At 40.7% G+C, this 15,567-nt stretch overlaps 1 protein-coding gene across 1 annotated transcript; it reads left to right on the top strand.

Annotated features, from left to right (window-relative positions):
• Positions 1-4,829: 4,829 nt before the first annotated feature.
• Positions 4,830-6,896, top strand: socs6a (suppressor of cytokine signaling 6a; the record flags this gene model as incomplete). Its single annotated transcript, XM_080855431.1, has 1 exon — positions 4,830-6,896. One exon carries the CDS (start codon positions 4,830-4,832, stop codon positions 6,399-6,401), a length of 1,572 nt encoding a protein of 523 aa, XP_080711557.1. The 3' UTR covers positions 6,402-6,896.
• Positions 6,897-15,567: the final 8,671 nt, after the last annotated feature.

Below are 15,567 nucleotides of genomic sequence, written 5' to 3' on the forward strand. Positions count from 1 at the left end.
AACACTGCCTGCTATCACTTCTCAGTCTTGCTATGTGTTTTATTTTTTAATGTCAAACATTCAAGGTTTTGTCTCTTGCATGACTGAGGTGTTTATTCATGCATTTTTACTGAGATATAAAGCAGCTCGTAACCATTTCCCAGTAACATCAAAATATGATCACATTTTTTTAATAAAAAATACTTTAAACAAAGGACATTTTTTAAAGCAACAACCATGTGTTGTGTTGCATTTTGTGATTCATATGTTCCACACCCTTAAGTAAACAAAGCACCTCTGTGCACTCAATGCCAAAGATCATTAAATTCTGCACAGGTCTGGCTCTCGCTGACTCATTACATTCTGTGTAGCTACAGCTGTTGCAGGTGTAATTAATGTAGACTCTCCTACACCCCTTAAGGCTTCTCCCTCAGGAGAGAGAGGGATAGAGAGAGAGAAGGGAGGGAAAGAGAGGGAGAGAGAGAAGGCAGGGAAAGGGACTTGAAGGACTGATTTACAGCGGGCCTCTCTCTGAATGCTAATCAGGCTGTGGGCGCACTTATTGGCTGGAAATGAAAGGAGAGCACCGGGGTAAAGAGGTAAACATGATCAGTTCAATAAATGACCCTGGACAGGGAGAGAGCGCCAGACGCTATTTCTCAGTAATCCCGGAAACAAAAATCCAAGTGGTCCCACTGGCCCCATCACTGTTTGACATGCCTGCTATACATGTCTTCCACTCGGCTGCAAGTGTTGAGGATATTAGGGTGGGCACTCGGGGACCTCTGACAAACCCCCCTTGGCGAAACAGTCAAGTTGAAGGACTAAATCAATTTGAGGGATGCTACAGCCATATTGAGCAAATAATTTCTGGCTGATGCAGCTTTCACATGAAATAAGGGGAATCGTGTCACAAGAGGATATCTCATTTCTGAAAGAATAGGTTGTCAGCAAATCAAAGGAGTTCTGACAAAAACCATGTGTCAAACATGGTGGCTAAACACATAGAAAATCACCATAAATGTTACAACGACTGCTTTGTTGGTGCAGAAGGGAATTTTTTTTTTTTTAGAAAAGCATTTTTTTTAGCAAATTTGTTATTTTGGGGGAAATGGGACTCTTGGTTTGTCTCCCTATGCTCACCTAAAATTGTGCACAAGAGCCATAGGAAACAATAATTTGACATTTTATATAAAGACAGAAAAGAAAGACGTCAACTTTATTTACAGCTAGAAATGTAAATCCTTCCAAATGACAAATATACATGTTCACGATTCTTTTCTAAATGATTTCTTCTGGTCTTTTGTTTGTTTATAATTCAATTTCCAGTTCCAATGTCTTTCCCATTATTTATTCACTGAATTATAAATATGGGTATAAACAAAAAGACAATAAATTACTTATGGCATTGACAGCTGAAATATGTATGTTAAATATTCCCCTGTGGGTTTTGTTTATCATTTTCTCGAATATAATATTTTAATTGATGCTTTTTGCTTGGGTAAAACCAGAGCAACAGGGCATGACAAAGTCATTTCAATGAACTCTCACAAGAGCGATCTCATCTCTTTCTCTCTCTCTCTTTCCCTCTGTCTATAGTTGCATGATAAGCCCTAACAGGACCATATAATTAGAGGGTGTCTGCATAGAACCTGTCTACAGCAGCCCCAAGCAGGTTTGCCACAGCCTGCTATGAGCTTGACAGTTTAACTGTGTGGGGGAAGGAACAAAACACACAACTAACAGTGCACAGTGCATGGCCCTAAATTAGCCCAACAGCGGTAAACACCATTATCCAGTTTAAAACAATACTGACACTAATTAGCCCACCAATGACTCATTTCAAAGTTAGGCTTTGTTTGTAGCGCGCACATGAAAGACTTTCAGAAAAAAAGCACAATAAAGGGAGTTGACCTGCAGTGCTGATTTTATATTTATTTATTTTACCAAAATCTCTCCATATTTATACATTATGGAAATAATGATGACTGTGTTTGTACACAAAGGTGACCTTACAGCCTCTGTTAAAGTGTGACTGCGTGTCATCCTTTAATTCCATATCTGTTGATACGACTCACCTATGATGCATATTTTCAGAAATACTCCATCCATTCCAAGGTATCTAAAACACTGAGGAGAAATGAGTATTTTAATATCTCTAAACTGCCACCAAAAAGACAAACTGTGTTTCAGGGTGAAGAGAACTGAGATGACAAATGTTTGACAACAAATGCTGTCTTACAAAAAATATTATTCATGTCTATGTATATAAAAGCTTTTTAAACTTTGGTTTGTACTTTGGAGAGCAAGTCCGATTTTTTTCCACTGTTAGATTGGCAGTGAATGTAGAATTTATGTCCTTAAAGCTCTGACATTGAATCACTGCCTTCAAAACAACAAGCCTCTTTATAAAAAGATACACTTGCATTTCAATGTATGGTTGACTTGCAGAAAATATAGCCTTAAGCCATATGAATCATCCCATGGCACTTTTGTCATTTTCTGCAAATATTTAGAGTCTTTCAGTGCAATACAACTGAGAACCAATCCCAAAGTTTCCATCCAAAAATAACACTAGCTTTCTTCCTCCCTCTGTCATAAGGGCCATTAATATTTGATTCATTCACAATTTACATTTCTGAGTCTTGTGGTCCACTGAATATTGATGAGGAACATCACTGGGTGGCAGTGTGCATTGTCCAGGATTCCCACAGTTCAGATGCTTTAAAGATATTCCTCTCAAGTAAAAAATTGCCCTTTATCACCGTATTTGGCATTTGTCTAAAAAAAAACTTTAGAAAAGCTACAAATGGCTGATATGGCATACCATTTTAGATTTCTCCCAGACAGACAGACAGACAGACACACAGGAATATATGCTACATACATACATATACACATAGGATATATATACACACACACACACACACACACACACACACACACACGTACACGTAGTCTGTAGCCTACACGCACACTCAACACACAACGTGTAGGCCTAAAGTCCAGTATTTAACATCCCTTTGTCTGGATAGGGCTTTAGACAACAGATATTATTGTTTGTGGTGACTTGTTGATGTTTCATGTTGGCATATTACAACAATTGTAAAATGTAACAGTCGTGTTTCATAATAATCAATGACTGCACTTAATCAATATTGGGAATGCTATCACCTCCCATCGGAACCTCCTCTCGTTCTCTCCCACAATGCAACAGGCAACAAAGGAAGAGAGGAAGGGGACAACAGAAAAGTAACAAAAAGAGGATAGGGCGAAGCAACTGTTATCAAAAATAATACGTTTGACGAATACATTATTTAAAAAAAATGTTAGCTAGTTTTCGTAGCAGGCGTTGCCATCAGAGGTTACACGTGTAGTAATAATTACGTTAACAACACCCACAAACGCTCGAAGGCGCATGTTTTAATGTGCTAACTTATGTTAGCGTGCTTGCTAGCTAACCCGTTGAACTAATGGGTAGCTATGCCGATGTTAGCCTGCTAAAGTGATATCTGGGATTAGCACAGGCTAGATATTTGACGTTAACTATTTCTGATGAATGGCAAAGTTAAAAAAGTCAACAAGTAATACAGAACTGAAGTATAACTCCGGAGCATGATGCACACGGAAACGCAACGACAAAAAAGACTGATTCTAAGGAAAATATGGTGAGTTGACGCGAAAGTTACTTGTTAGCATGTTAACGTTAGGTAGCAATCTAGTTCAAGTCATGTTAGCTTGCCAGCTAGCTCTGACGTTTACCACCTCGCTAGCTAGGTATCAGCATTCTTTATTTACTTTGGCTAGCCAACCACCTACCTAGCCAATTAGCTACTGAGGCCTGTCCTTAAACATTTTTCCCCAGATGTCGAGTGGTAAAACCACGATTTACCACGATTTAACATTATGTTGTAAAAGTTACCATTATCTCCATTATCCCTTGTCATACTTTTACATTAATGAAAGTGGAATCACTGTGGGTAGCTCCGGTCTTTTTATATTGTGTATCCTTATAGTTGTCCTATACAATGGTTGTGGAAGGATGGCTTGGCAAACTCGTAGTGAATAGGGTCTCAAACTGTTTGAAACGGCGGATAAGTTTCTATAACGGAGCAGTCTGTTGCAAAACGTGTCATTGACGGAGATTCATGTGAAACCACAGAGCAGGCCAAAGGACTTGATCTTTTCTTTTGCTAATGTTAGTAAATCTGCAATCCTAATGTTTAACCTATGGCTAGACAGTAGATTTGCTAAATGTCAGCTGTACGGAAAGGCTTTTTGGGGCTATCATATAATCTTTTGATTCACCTAATGCCTTTTCTTGCCATGGTCTGACATAGATAACCAGATTCACGACTACTTAAATGACTAGTATTGAATCTGCTACACATCAATATACTCTGTCTAAATAGTAACTTCTAAAGTTTTAAACTCCTCTTTTTGCCATACGTGAACTGGGTTTGCAATGCTATGCATGCAAGGCAGAAACTCAGTATTGCGCCATGAAAACACCATGTAAAGTTCATAGTATATGAAATAGATGTGGAAGATAACACTATGAGGCTAGTAAGATATTTCTGTTGGTGTGATGGAACACAGGTGGTGTAATTCTCATTCATATCAACACTTGTTTTAGTCCTACCTTCCCAAATCTAAGTCTAATCCCAAGTCTAGCAATGACTGGATGACACAAACATTTCTAATATATTTTGTATTTATTTTTTCAGGTGAGGGCAACTATGGTATTTGTATCATTGGTTGCAATCAGCCACATGGAAGGACACTGTTTTTAGAGTCTGTCTAGCAAATAGGTGAGACGTCTTCCATGTCACCGCAGAGAAACTTTCAGAATGAAGAAGATCAGCCTCAAGACGATTCGGAAGTCCCTCAACATGACCAAGGGCAAGGAGGAGGGGGACTTTGTAATGCTTCAGCAGCCAGTGCTGTCCGCTGACTTCCCGAAAGAAGACTCCTTCTTTGCAGGCTGTTACACTGCAGACATAACCTCCTGCGATCTCAGCAGCGAGGAGGATAAGGGATGGAGAACCCGCTCCAAGGGTGAGGGTTTAATGGGCACCCTGAGGAGGAGGCTGTCGGCGAAGCAGAAAGCGAAAGGCAAAGGCAGCACTCCGTGTGTGGGCTCAGGAGACGACGACGACACCTTCTCCTCCGCGTCCGTTCCCGTAAGCTTCACCGAAGTCAAAGCCCAGCGCCCGTTGCGGACATCGTCCTTGCACAGTCACCACTACAGCCCTTCCCCCTGGCCGCTGCGGCCGAACAACTCGGAGGTGAAGGTCAAAGCCATGGTCCACTCGCCCAGCCCCAGCCCATCTCTCCATGGCATGAGGAAGGAGTTTCATGACATTGACATGGAAGGACTGTTCGCCAACCACGGAAGAACGCTGAAAAATCTGGCTCCTCAGAATGGAGCCTTGCACTTGAGCATCGACGAAAATGTGCCTGTTGACATGGGGCTGACGCCTCAGGACTACATCCAGTACACCATGCCTTTAGATGAGGGAATGTACCCCGAAGGGTCTCACTCTTGCTGCATGGACAGTTCCTCACCCATGGAAGTAGTTGAGCAAGATGAAGGCTGCAGTGCTGTTCCTGTTGAACCTGGACATGAAGATCAGGATCTGGACTTGCCGCCAGAGCTGTTCCTGGAGCAGTCGCTGAACAGGCTGCTTGAAGGCTCCGCAGGGCTGTTGTTTCAAGCCTCCAGCATCCACATCCCTTCACTCCCCCCTTCATTCTCCCCTCTCATCAGCAGCGTGTTCCCAAGAACCTTTTCGGGGTTCAGCAGTGCAGACTCAGACGTGGCCGCAAGAGTCAGGCATCACCTGAACTTTGATCCCAATTCTGCACCTGGTGTCAGCAGGGTCTACGATTCGGTCCAGACCAGTGGGCCTATGGTGGTAACGAGCCTTACAGCGGAGCTGAAGAAGCTCGCCAAACAGGGTTGGTACTGGGGTCCGATAACGAGGTGGGAGGCTGAAGAGAAGCTCACCAACCTGCCTGACGGTTCGTTCCTAGTCCGCGACAGTTCCGACGACAGATACTTGCTCAGTTTGAGTTTCCGTTCGCAAGGCAAGACCCTACACACTAGGATCGAGCATTCAAATGGCAGGTTTAGTTTTTATGAGCAGCCAGACCTAGAGGGCCACACATCTATAGTCCACCTTATCGAACACTCTATAAAGGACTCTGAGAATGGTGCGTTTTGTTACTCCAGATCTCGTGTGCCAGGGTCAGCTACCTACCCTGTTAGACTGACTAATCCCGTCTCCCGATTCATGCAGGTACGTTCAATGCAGTACCTCTGCCGGTTCGTCATCAGACAGTACACTCGCATAGACCTGATCCAGAAACTGCCTTTACCAAACAAGATGAAAGATTACTTGCAGGAAAAGCACTACTGAGATGCTATGCATGGGACACAGTAGCTAGCAAATTGCACTTTTCAGGTTCAGAATTGAAATGGAACAAGGTTTACAGACATCTGTAGGATTTAAATGATTGTTTTAAAATGATTTTTGTCTTTTAAGTAACATATTTTTGCCATCTGATCTGTTAATTGAACCATGATTCATTTGTTGTGGCTCTGATTCAGCGTTATGATTTTGACTCCTCATGTAGAATCTGGCACATAGCATGGTAAGCCTAGCACACCTTGTTGAAGGAAGTCCATTGTCACAGTTACATAATAACTATTATGTACTCATGTTATAACATTGTTTTTGCTATAGTGTAATTGAATGCTGTTGGCGTTCTTGTTTAATTTTGTATTTTATTTGTTGCTATCTATCGCATTTTCTACAGATCCTCTGAGATATATCAGATATATAATTTTTTGAGTACCAATTTCTATTGATGTCAGCCAGCAAGTTGGCCCATTTTGATATAAACAGGATACGGCAAACAGTTACTTACATATGTGTTTATTTTTTATTCAGATGAAGGTACTGTTTCGAGGATTTTTGGTACCAATGCTGCTGGATATGTCATAGGTCTTATGTAATAATCATTGCTTTGTATGGGAATCATAAAAAACAGATGTCACTGAACTCTCTGAGGAAGACCTGGTAGTTATATGCTAGTTAATGCCATGTCACACTAAAGCCAAATCTTAAACCTTGATTGAAAAGTCAGCCTGTGCTGTTGCCACGCCTATTAAACCTGCTGTGGAAAAGGTGTTTGATGGAAAAGAAGGTAGGGCCAAACGTTGCCGTGACCAACCTACAAAAACGGGGAATAAGTCTGACACTACACAAAAAAGGGAATGGTGTGATGATATGTGTAGATTCCTCCAGACCTAGGAAGGTTATGTCTTTTTAAGTCACTTGTACTGAAATGGGATGAAACATTTGTGTTATCATTAAGAGGAACCGTAAGCATTGGGAGAACTTGAAGCAGAATGTTAAGAATTGGATTAGAAAGATCTGACATCTCTGATGATTTTCAAACAGAGTTCCATGCCTTATGATAATCATGTTTGAAAAGATGAAAAATGTCTTGTTGTAGTTGTAATTCTAGATGTCAGTTGAAAGTCGCCATAACAGTTGTTGTATTTTGAAAGTTGTCAAGGGACAGGTTAGGCAGGATGGGACATTAGTTTTATTTTTTTGTCTCCAGTGTCCTCCGTGTGTTTTGTACTTTGTTGTTTTCTCTCTTTCTAACTTTCATCATCTGTCAGTTTCAGTTATTGACTGTTAACAATCCAAGCACTTCTTACCATATCAGTCTTCTTTCCATTACTCAGCCCAATAGAGATCCCTCAATTTCTTTTTATACACTAAAAGGGAAGATCCTGTTATCTTTGAAATGAAGGCTTACAACAACCAGAGGGAATCAGCCTTTTCATGTCTTTCCAGTGAATTTTCTGTCCAGTTGGACCCAGTAGAATGTACTTGCTGTGTGTGGGGAATTAGGCTAAGATGGCACCTGGACGGCCAACGCAGCAGCTGCTTTGGTCAGTTTTGTCATTTTCCACGTTTCTGAAGAGTTTCGAAACTGTCTTTATATGAAGGAACTGCTCTTAATGGAGACAGGGTTGACAAGACATGTTTGCGGGACAACGTGGGGAATAGTTTTTAAGGTTGTTCTTTGTAAAAGTTGCTTTGATGGGTTTGTGTATATGCAGTGTAATCTCACTACACAAAGTAGGAGGAAGTTGTGTAATCATGCAGGAGTTGTTGTTTGGCAGAGCTATATAGTATTGGAAGTAAGGTGCTCCACAGAAGGCATTTTGTATATGGATAAATCCTACCATTCCTGACTGAGTGCGTCATGGGTCATTACTGGTGACTTCTTGTTTGGGACTCATGGCTTTAACTGTGCAGCTGTTTTTTTGATGGCCCAACATGTGATTGCTTGGGTCTTGAAGTGTGATAAGTCCAAAGTGATCGCAGCAGTGCACAGAATGGGATCAAATCAATCGTGATGGCATCTGTATAGGTACGTGTTATATGGATTGCATAGGCTGACTGTTAAAGACGTCAATCTGCATTGATTAGGCGTAGCTTGTGGTTTATGCCGATGGTGTTCAGGCTCAGGTCCATTCAGCAGGCTGAGGCGCCAGTAGGTAGGACTGACCTGAATTTAGTTAATATAGAAAGGCTGGTGAATAGTTGCCTTATTGAGACCATGCGTTTTCTCTTCTTCTTTTATTTCTCATCTAAAGACGTTTGTTTTCCATGATCAAAAAAAAATATCTGCTCAAGGCAATGCACAGACGTTGGAGCGTTCGAAAAAGGTTATGAAGAAACATGTTGACGTTGATCTGAGCAAAACTAAATGTGAAATGAAGTGTTGAGTACTGAACTGTAATGTTCCTTTAATTGTTGGTTTGTTTGTATAAGTTTTTTTTTTTTAAATTGTGTTCTGTTTCAAACATGTTTTCTAATTGGCTCAATACTGAAGTTTTTCGAGTATTTTTGCTGCACCCCCACCCATACACACAAGTTCCCACAAATTCACCCTCAGACAGGCTTTTAATGAGTCGTTTTAATTGTCTAGGTAGTCGCTTGTTCAGATAGCTGAAACATATCGAAATTAGAGCCGTCAAGCACTTAACAAGCGCTGCCTGAAACTTGCTTTTTTCCCTCATGCATATTTTTTTGTTTGTTTTGACTTTGTACTGCGAATGAAGGTAAATGTTTACACAAAATGTTTTTAATGTCAGATTTTGTTGTTAATTCTCTTCTCATAAACATTGGTACGTCTTTTAATGTGTTCTACACGCTTCGAGCTGCTTTATCGTATTGATTGCCTTTCTGTACACTAGAGAAACCAGAATGTTGCCATCTAGATACATTAACTAAAACTGATCAACTTGGGAGACTAAAATATGTAAAAGTTATACTTTTTTCCTCACTGATTTAGTTACTGGTGTGTAGTGAAAAGAAATCCAGTTCTGTCCAGTTTACATAGTACATTTTCCAGAGTAACTGTTTTGGTTTGTATTTTCATCTGTTATTTTAATGAATCAATATTTTTGATTTATTGCACATTTTTGGATACAGTTCAAGTTTTTGTATCTGCTGATATAAATTATAAATAAAAAAAAAGTATATATAAAACTCATGTTCCACTCATGTTTAATATTTCATTTGATAGGAAGCGATAGAGTCCCTCTTTGTTTTCAGATGTGTTCTTTTTTTTGTCAGAATAATACTTTATTACTCTCTAGACAGTGTTCTAGACATTGCAACTGGAAGTTTGTGAATATTTTAGACGCATTTTTTTCAGACATCAGTTATCGTGCAGGTGAAAAATGTTCAGTGCTTTGAGGGTACGGCTGTCAGATTTGAGTTCTAGATTTGTCTGCACGTGGCCTGCATACGAATAAGGTTGTAAGTCGTGTTAGCGCCAGCCTCTGACAGGAGGGCTTAGGCTTCAGAGGTGAGGATACACAAATGTTTATTCTTCCACTGGACTGGCTCTGATTTATTCATGAGGCTGGATGGTGGTCCCGTGTCTTGCAGAGAAGCCTCCTAGTTGTTACACCCCCTTCTAGGAGATTCTTTTTTTTTCTTTTGGGTTACAGCTGAACCCCTTTCTCAGTGGAGTGGAACTTGAGAGTTTTGTTATCCCTGCTATTAGAATCACTTTATTGACAATTCTGTGTACCATATCCACTGAACCACATGGGCTCTGGGAGTTTTTTTTTTCTCTCTTCCCCCCCCCCCAATACCTCCGAACTACAACCTGTATGACCTGGGATGCAGTTTCACCCAGACATATTACATTCTCTGCACATACAACAGCACAAGGTTTGGCATGCTTAAGGAATATAATGCTTTTTACACACACAGAGATCAGAACACCTTCAGTTATACCTATGAAACATCCACCACATCCTATTCCTTGTTGTATGTCAATTTCTGCAGTGAAAATTGAAACTCGGTTGAGTCGTTTAGAAGCACTTTCTCATCTATCAGATGTCTGAGTTCTAAGATTTATGATCAAACCCTACCATCTGGTGCACTGCATGAAGTTACATTTGTCACCGACAAACTGAGAAAGAAGACTACAGAATTAGCCAGTATGCATGTACATTTATGCAGCCTTAAGCTGACATGAGAGGAATATGTTGTCTCTGCAGCTTTATGATAAAGCCTGATGTACCTGCTTGTAACAGATGTCTTTTGTGCACAATCCAGTAGACTCCATCATGCTGTCAGTTGCTGATCTCATGCCAGCCATACAAATTGACATGATTACAGGTTGCTTGATATCATTTGGTATTCTATCACTGAACTCCTAAAAACCTGGATACCTTTGACATCTCTAAATATTTGTCTCAGCATAATTTCAGTCACAAATGTAAAACTACTTTGTATCTAGAGGTCCCATTGGTTGCAGGCATGGCATCTTTAGAAAAGAACAGGGGCATTTCACATTGAAACAGTGGAACTAAATAGGAGATGGTGAAAAGACTTACCCCAGAAATGTCCCATTTCTCTATTCATAAGAGCAATGTCTGATGGCATGGTTTTCCACTCTTTCATAGAACATCCTCTGTAGGGCTTCATTTGGGTAAGGCTCACATGAGAACAAAGTGATATTATATCATTTATATATTCATTACTTTCGGTAAAACAAATCCAACTTTTGCATCTGTTGACCTCTTTGACCTTAACCATATTGTTGCAACAACCTCTCACAAAACAAATCATCTTTGTCATCACCTACACCTTTATCTATAGTCCACTTATAGGTTGTCCAGACATGCATAAGACCATTCTTCTTACACTCTTGTCAGCTCAGACAGTAATCCTAGTTGAACTCGAGTTAGATCGGTGTAGATCGGTCCGGGCAACACCTGGATACGTGTCTGGCCCTATAAAGCACATTCAGAAGTTCACATTCACAAGCAGTGACTCATTTAGATGGTTTATAACAAGAAAACAAACAAACAGGGCTTCCACTTGCCACAGGATAAGCTGATTGTTTCCTCTCTGCTGGCACCAAACCAGTCACTGGTATACATTACAGTAAGCCTGAGCTCCACAACCTTAACACAATAAACACAGGGATTAAAGTATACATTTACCCCAGCTCTGAACCCAACAAAACCCACTGCAATTTTGAAAAATACTAAAAAAAATACTAAAGAAGCAGGGAATGGGATGAGAGAGGGGGTGGGGAGGGGCTTAGAGTTAACTAGACTCAGTGCGGGCACATGATGGCAGCACTCCGGTCCCATCCAATTCTCTCCATGGGGTCTCCATGGGGGGTTAACTGCTCTATCTCAAAGCACATGGCAGTGACCAATCTAGCTCTTGGCCGCGTCAGTTCAAATCAAATGCGGAATGTTTACATCTGCTACCGTTGATTATACAGTAAATACGTTGTGAAATGAAACAAAAACACACCACAGTTAAAGTTGTATTAGTATTGATTGATTGCGTCAGCAACAGTTGCGTTCCAGTTAAGTTTCACTTTCGCTTTCAGTATTTCAACGTGAATGAGGGAGCACAAGAACTGAGCGTCTAGCAGCGTTTATCATATCATATACATTATATATGATGCATGTATATGTCTGTGGGCACGATCTCAAGCACGTGCAAAAGTTGTTGTTGTCCAATTTGAATCAGATACAAGAGACACATGCTCGCCCAGTCCAATTACCAGCGGAATCGAATCGTGTGTCCAGGGGTTTACATCGGAGTCCAGTCGGACTCAAGTCGGACACAATTAATCTAGTTCTGGGGAGACACATGTGTCCAATATCCAATTTAAATCGGACTGAAATCGGAAATTGGACACATGTGTCCACACTGACAGACAGTGTCTGACATGGTTGACTACGTCAGCCTTGCATTGGCCTTGCAGGGTTCAGGATGATTTTAAACGGATGTAGATGGATAGATTTGCAACCAATAAAATTTAGATATTTAAAGAAAGTTTGAATTTTGTGTAAATTAACACCAGCATTGATGTATTTCATCACAGTTCAGTCATATCATTTATTTCACAGCTCAAAAAACATACGGCATTGTGCTACCTGGTGCTGGGAAGCATATTTGTATAGCATGTGCAAGTGACAGTCGTCATTCTGTATGCTGTGGATTCACATTTTGGCAAGTTCTGGTCTGTTAAAAAAGCGGGGTCAAAAGGTCTGGCGGAAAAAAGTGGGTGCTCTATTAAGGCGGCACGGCACACATCTTTTCTAAAAAAAAGACAACTGTACAGCGTGTACATGCCATGATGTGGGAGCCTCCTCTGTAACTTGTTTTACAAACAGTAATTGTAATATTTTTGCTTTAATCCCTGTAAACAGAATCATTTTAATAGACCTGTTTTGACAACAGAAATGTAGTTAAATTAGGTTTAACGACAAAGGGGGGTGGAATTCTCAAAACCAAAGGACAGGAATATATATCCTTAAAATGAAGAACATTAATTTCTTCTTTGTCTTCTTCAGCACTGTTAGAGTTAAAAGTTGTAATAGATAGACATAAACAGCATATCTGATATCTGATCGAAGAGTGCTGTTTACAAAGAACTACTGTGTTGTCATTTGATTCATGCAAGAGGATAGATATGTTGAAGATGCCATTTTAAAGCATTTGGGCATGGCTGTTGTCTCCTTGCGTATGGGCTTCATCCCATCCCTCAGCTGAGCTCAGCTGGTGTGAAAGAACCTAATTGTTGTCCCTATCCAAGTTATCTCGGTCAAACAGTAATGATTTAAAACTGCTTTTCACTATGAACAATTTTGTTGTTAACTGTTAAGATAGTAACGTAATTGCTCATGGTATTTCTATAACATTTAAAAGGAAGGCAACCAAATAAAACTACAGATTGTTGAGTCAACCAGTTCAACTTCACGTTGGTGATATAAAGCAAAAGCAGTCCACACAGCCTTGCTTCAGAGACTAAAATAACCTGGTCCACTTGACAAAGTCACAGTCTTAAAAACAGCATAAAATACAAACTAAATGTTTGAGCTTTTTGTGGAGAGTTTTATATGATCCTGTAAGCCAGTGAAAGACCTGGGGGATGTGTAAAAGATGGCCATAACTATGTCACGTAGTCTACTGACATCTCGTGCCTGGAGGCAGGCAGGTAACGATGAGAGGCTCTCCACAGTGCCCTGGTAAAGCAGCGATGCCGTCTGTTTCAGTCTTTCAGTGATGGATGCATTTTTCATGCAGGGGCAAAAGAACAAGTGGCGGCCATCACCAGCAGGAAACCTTTTGAGCGGAACTGGCTTTCAAACTTCAAGCAGCACCCCGCAATTCAGATGGCATCGTTCTAAGCCTGAAATTAAATACGGCCTCCCTCTATTTGTTTATTTGTTATTCGTGTGTCAATCAGCGTACCTTTGAGCCTGATGTTTTACCTGTTCAGCTAGATGGACTGCCTTTCACGGAGTGAATTATGAACAACATACTCAGTTTCTACAAGGATGTTCTCTGTGAAGATGAATCCACATTTGGCCCACAAATTGCCTACAGTTTCATCTCAAATCCCTTTGACCCCACATGGACCTGTATGATGTGCTACAGCTCTACTAGGCTATCAACTCTTGAACTCTTGTTTTCTCCCCTCACGGTCTCACGTATAAATATGGTTCAACTTTGTTGAGTAACAGATGATGAACAATTCAAACATGTGTGCCTGAAATACACGCCTGGGCCTCGGCCAAGCTTCAATCACTTTGTGCACTGATTGTGGTGCCCCCACACTCCTCACACTTTGAACCACTCTTGTCCCAGAGGGGTGTGCTGATGATACCATCCAGCATACAGGATGTCGCATGGCAATTAACCAACAAAGCTTCCATACCCGACGAATGTGCATGACTCCTGCGGGCTCGCTCTCATTGAGATCCGTGCCCCTGCGCATTTCTCCCTGGCAACCGAGATGTAATACCTTACTGAGATGCCGTTTCTCTCTCTCTCTCTATCTCTCTCTCTCTCTCTCTCTCTCTCTCTCTCTCTCTATTTCCTTGGGCACTTATATGATCTGGGGATCTCTCAATCCTCACATGCCTTGCAACAGCGTGGCCCAGATTAATGATGCTTCTGGAGATGGCAGCCGTGGCAATGTGCTCCAGCGCTAACATGCTGTGTTCCCTGTCTGTTCCCCCACTTAAAAGACGCATGCTAATTTTAGCCACGGCTTCGTGTTTAATTTCGTAGCTTTCTGCCAGAGCTTTATTCGTGGTAAATGATGAGACTAATTACTTCATTGCCATTACTTATTGTGACAGGATAACCACATTTGAGCAGGATAAATCGCATTATCATTTTTATTTGTGTAAAAACGTAGCTTGTTTTTTTCTTTTTAAATCACTGCTACAGGGTGTGTGATTGGGTATGCACGCATCACTGAAAGATATGGTAATTTAGATGCCTGACTTCACCCTGAAATGTGAATCATAAAGAGTCGGAAAAAGCCTCTGTACATATGAAAGTGTGTGCGAGATGGAAACATCAGACATGTCAACCTGTCAGTCTGTCTCATTATTGTTCTTAGATGACGCAGGTATCTCACATAACACTGCTGGTTCAGATTAGCTCCAAACAAAACTTTTGGTCACACTTATGGTTGCTTGGATGGTTCTAGTGATGCTTAGATTATAAACAAACTATCTGTTGAAACTCTGTAAACTACAGTTTATGGTTAAGGTTAGGCTTAGGGGTTGGGTTTGGTTGAGGTGATGTTCAGTCAACAATTAGAAAGACTGAACTTGAATTTCAACAAACCATCTGTAAAATCTCTGAAGGCGGACTATCCAAATACAGTGTTCCCAAACAAATACAGTGTTCCCAAACTTCGCTTTGAAAAAAACGGTGTTTTGCTCTGCCCAGATCAGTAAACTTTTGACCAAACTCTCCCCAATGTCACCTTGTGTACGGAATGGCACACATCTAGTCTAAAATTCTGAGTATGCACGACCTTACTTGTAATTGATTATTCACAGGAAACCATGCTCTTTTATATTTGATGTTTTTTTTTTCAAAACTCACTCAGATATTTAATCCCACTGAGGAATCCATGTCATCAATTGAAGGGGTATTCCTTGCTATCTCCAGCTGTGTGTTTATTCATCTCCCTGATGCTTTTCTAGTC

This window comes from Sprattus sprattus (genome assembly GCF_963457725.1).
Source record: "Sprattus sprattus genome assembly, chromosome: 17".
Classification (NCBI taxonomy): Eukaryota; Metazoa; Chordata; class Actinopteri; order Clupeiformes; family Clupeidae; genus Sprattus; species Sprattus sprattus.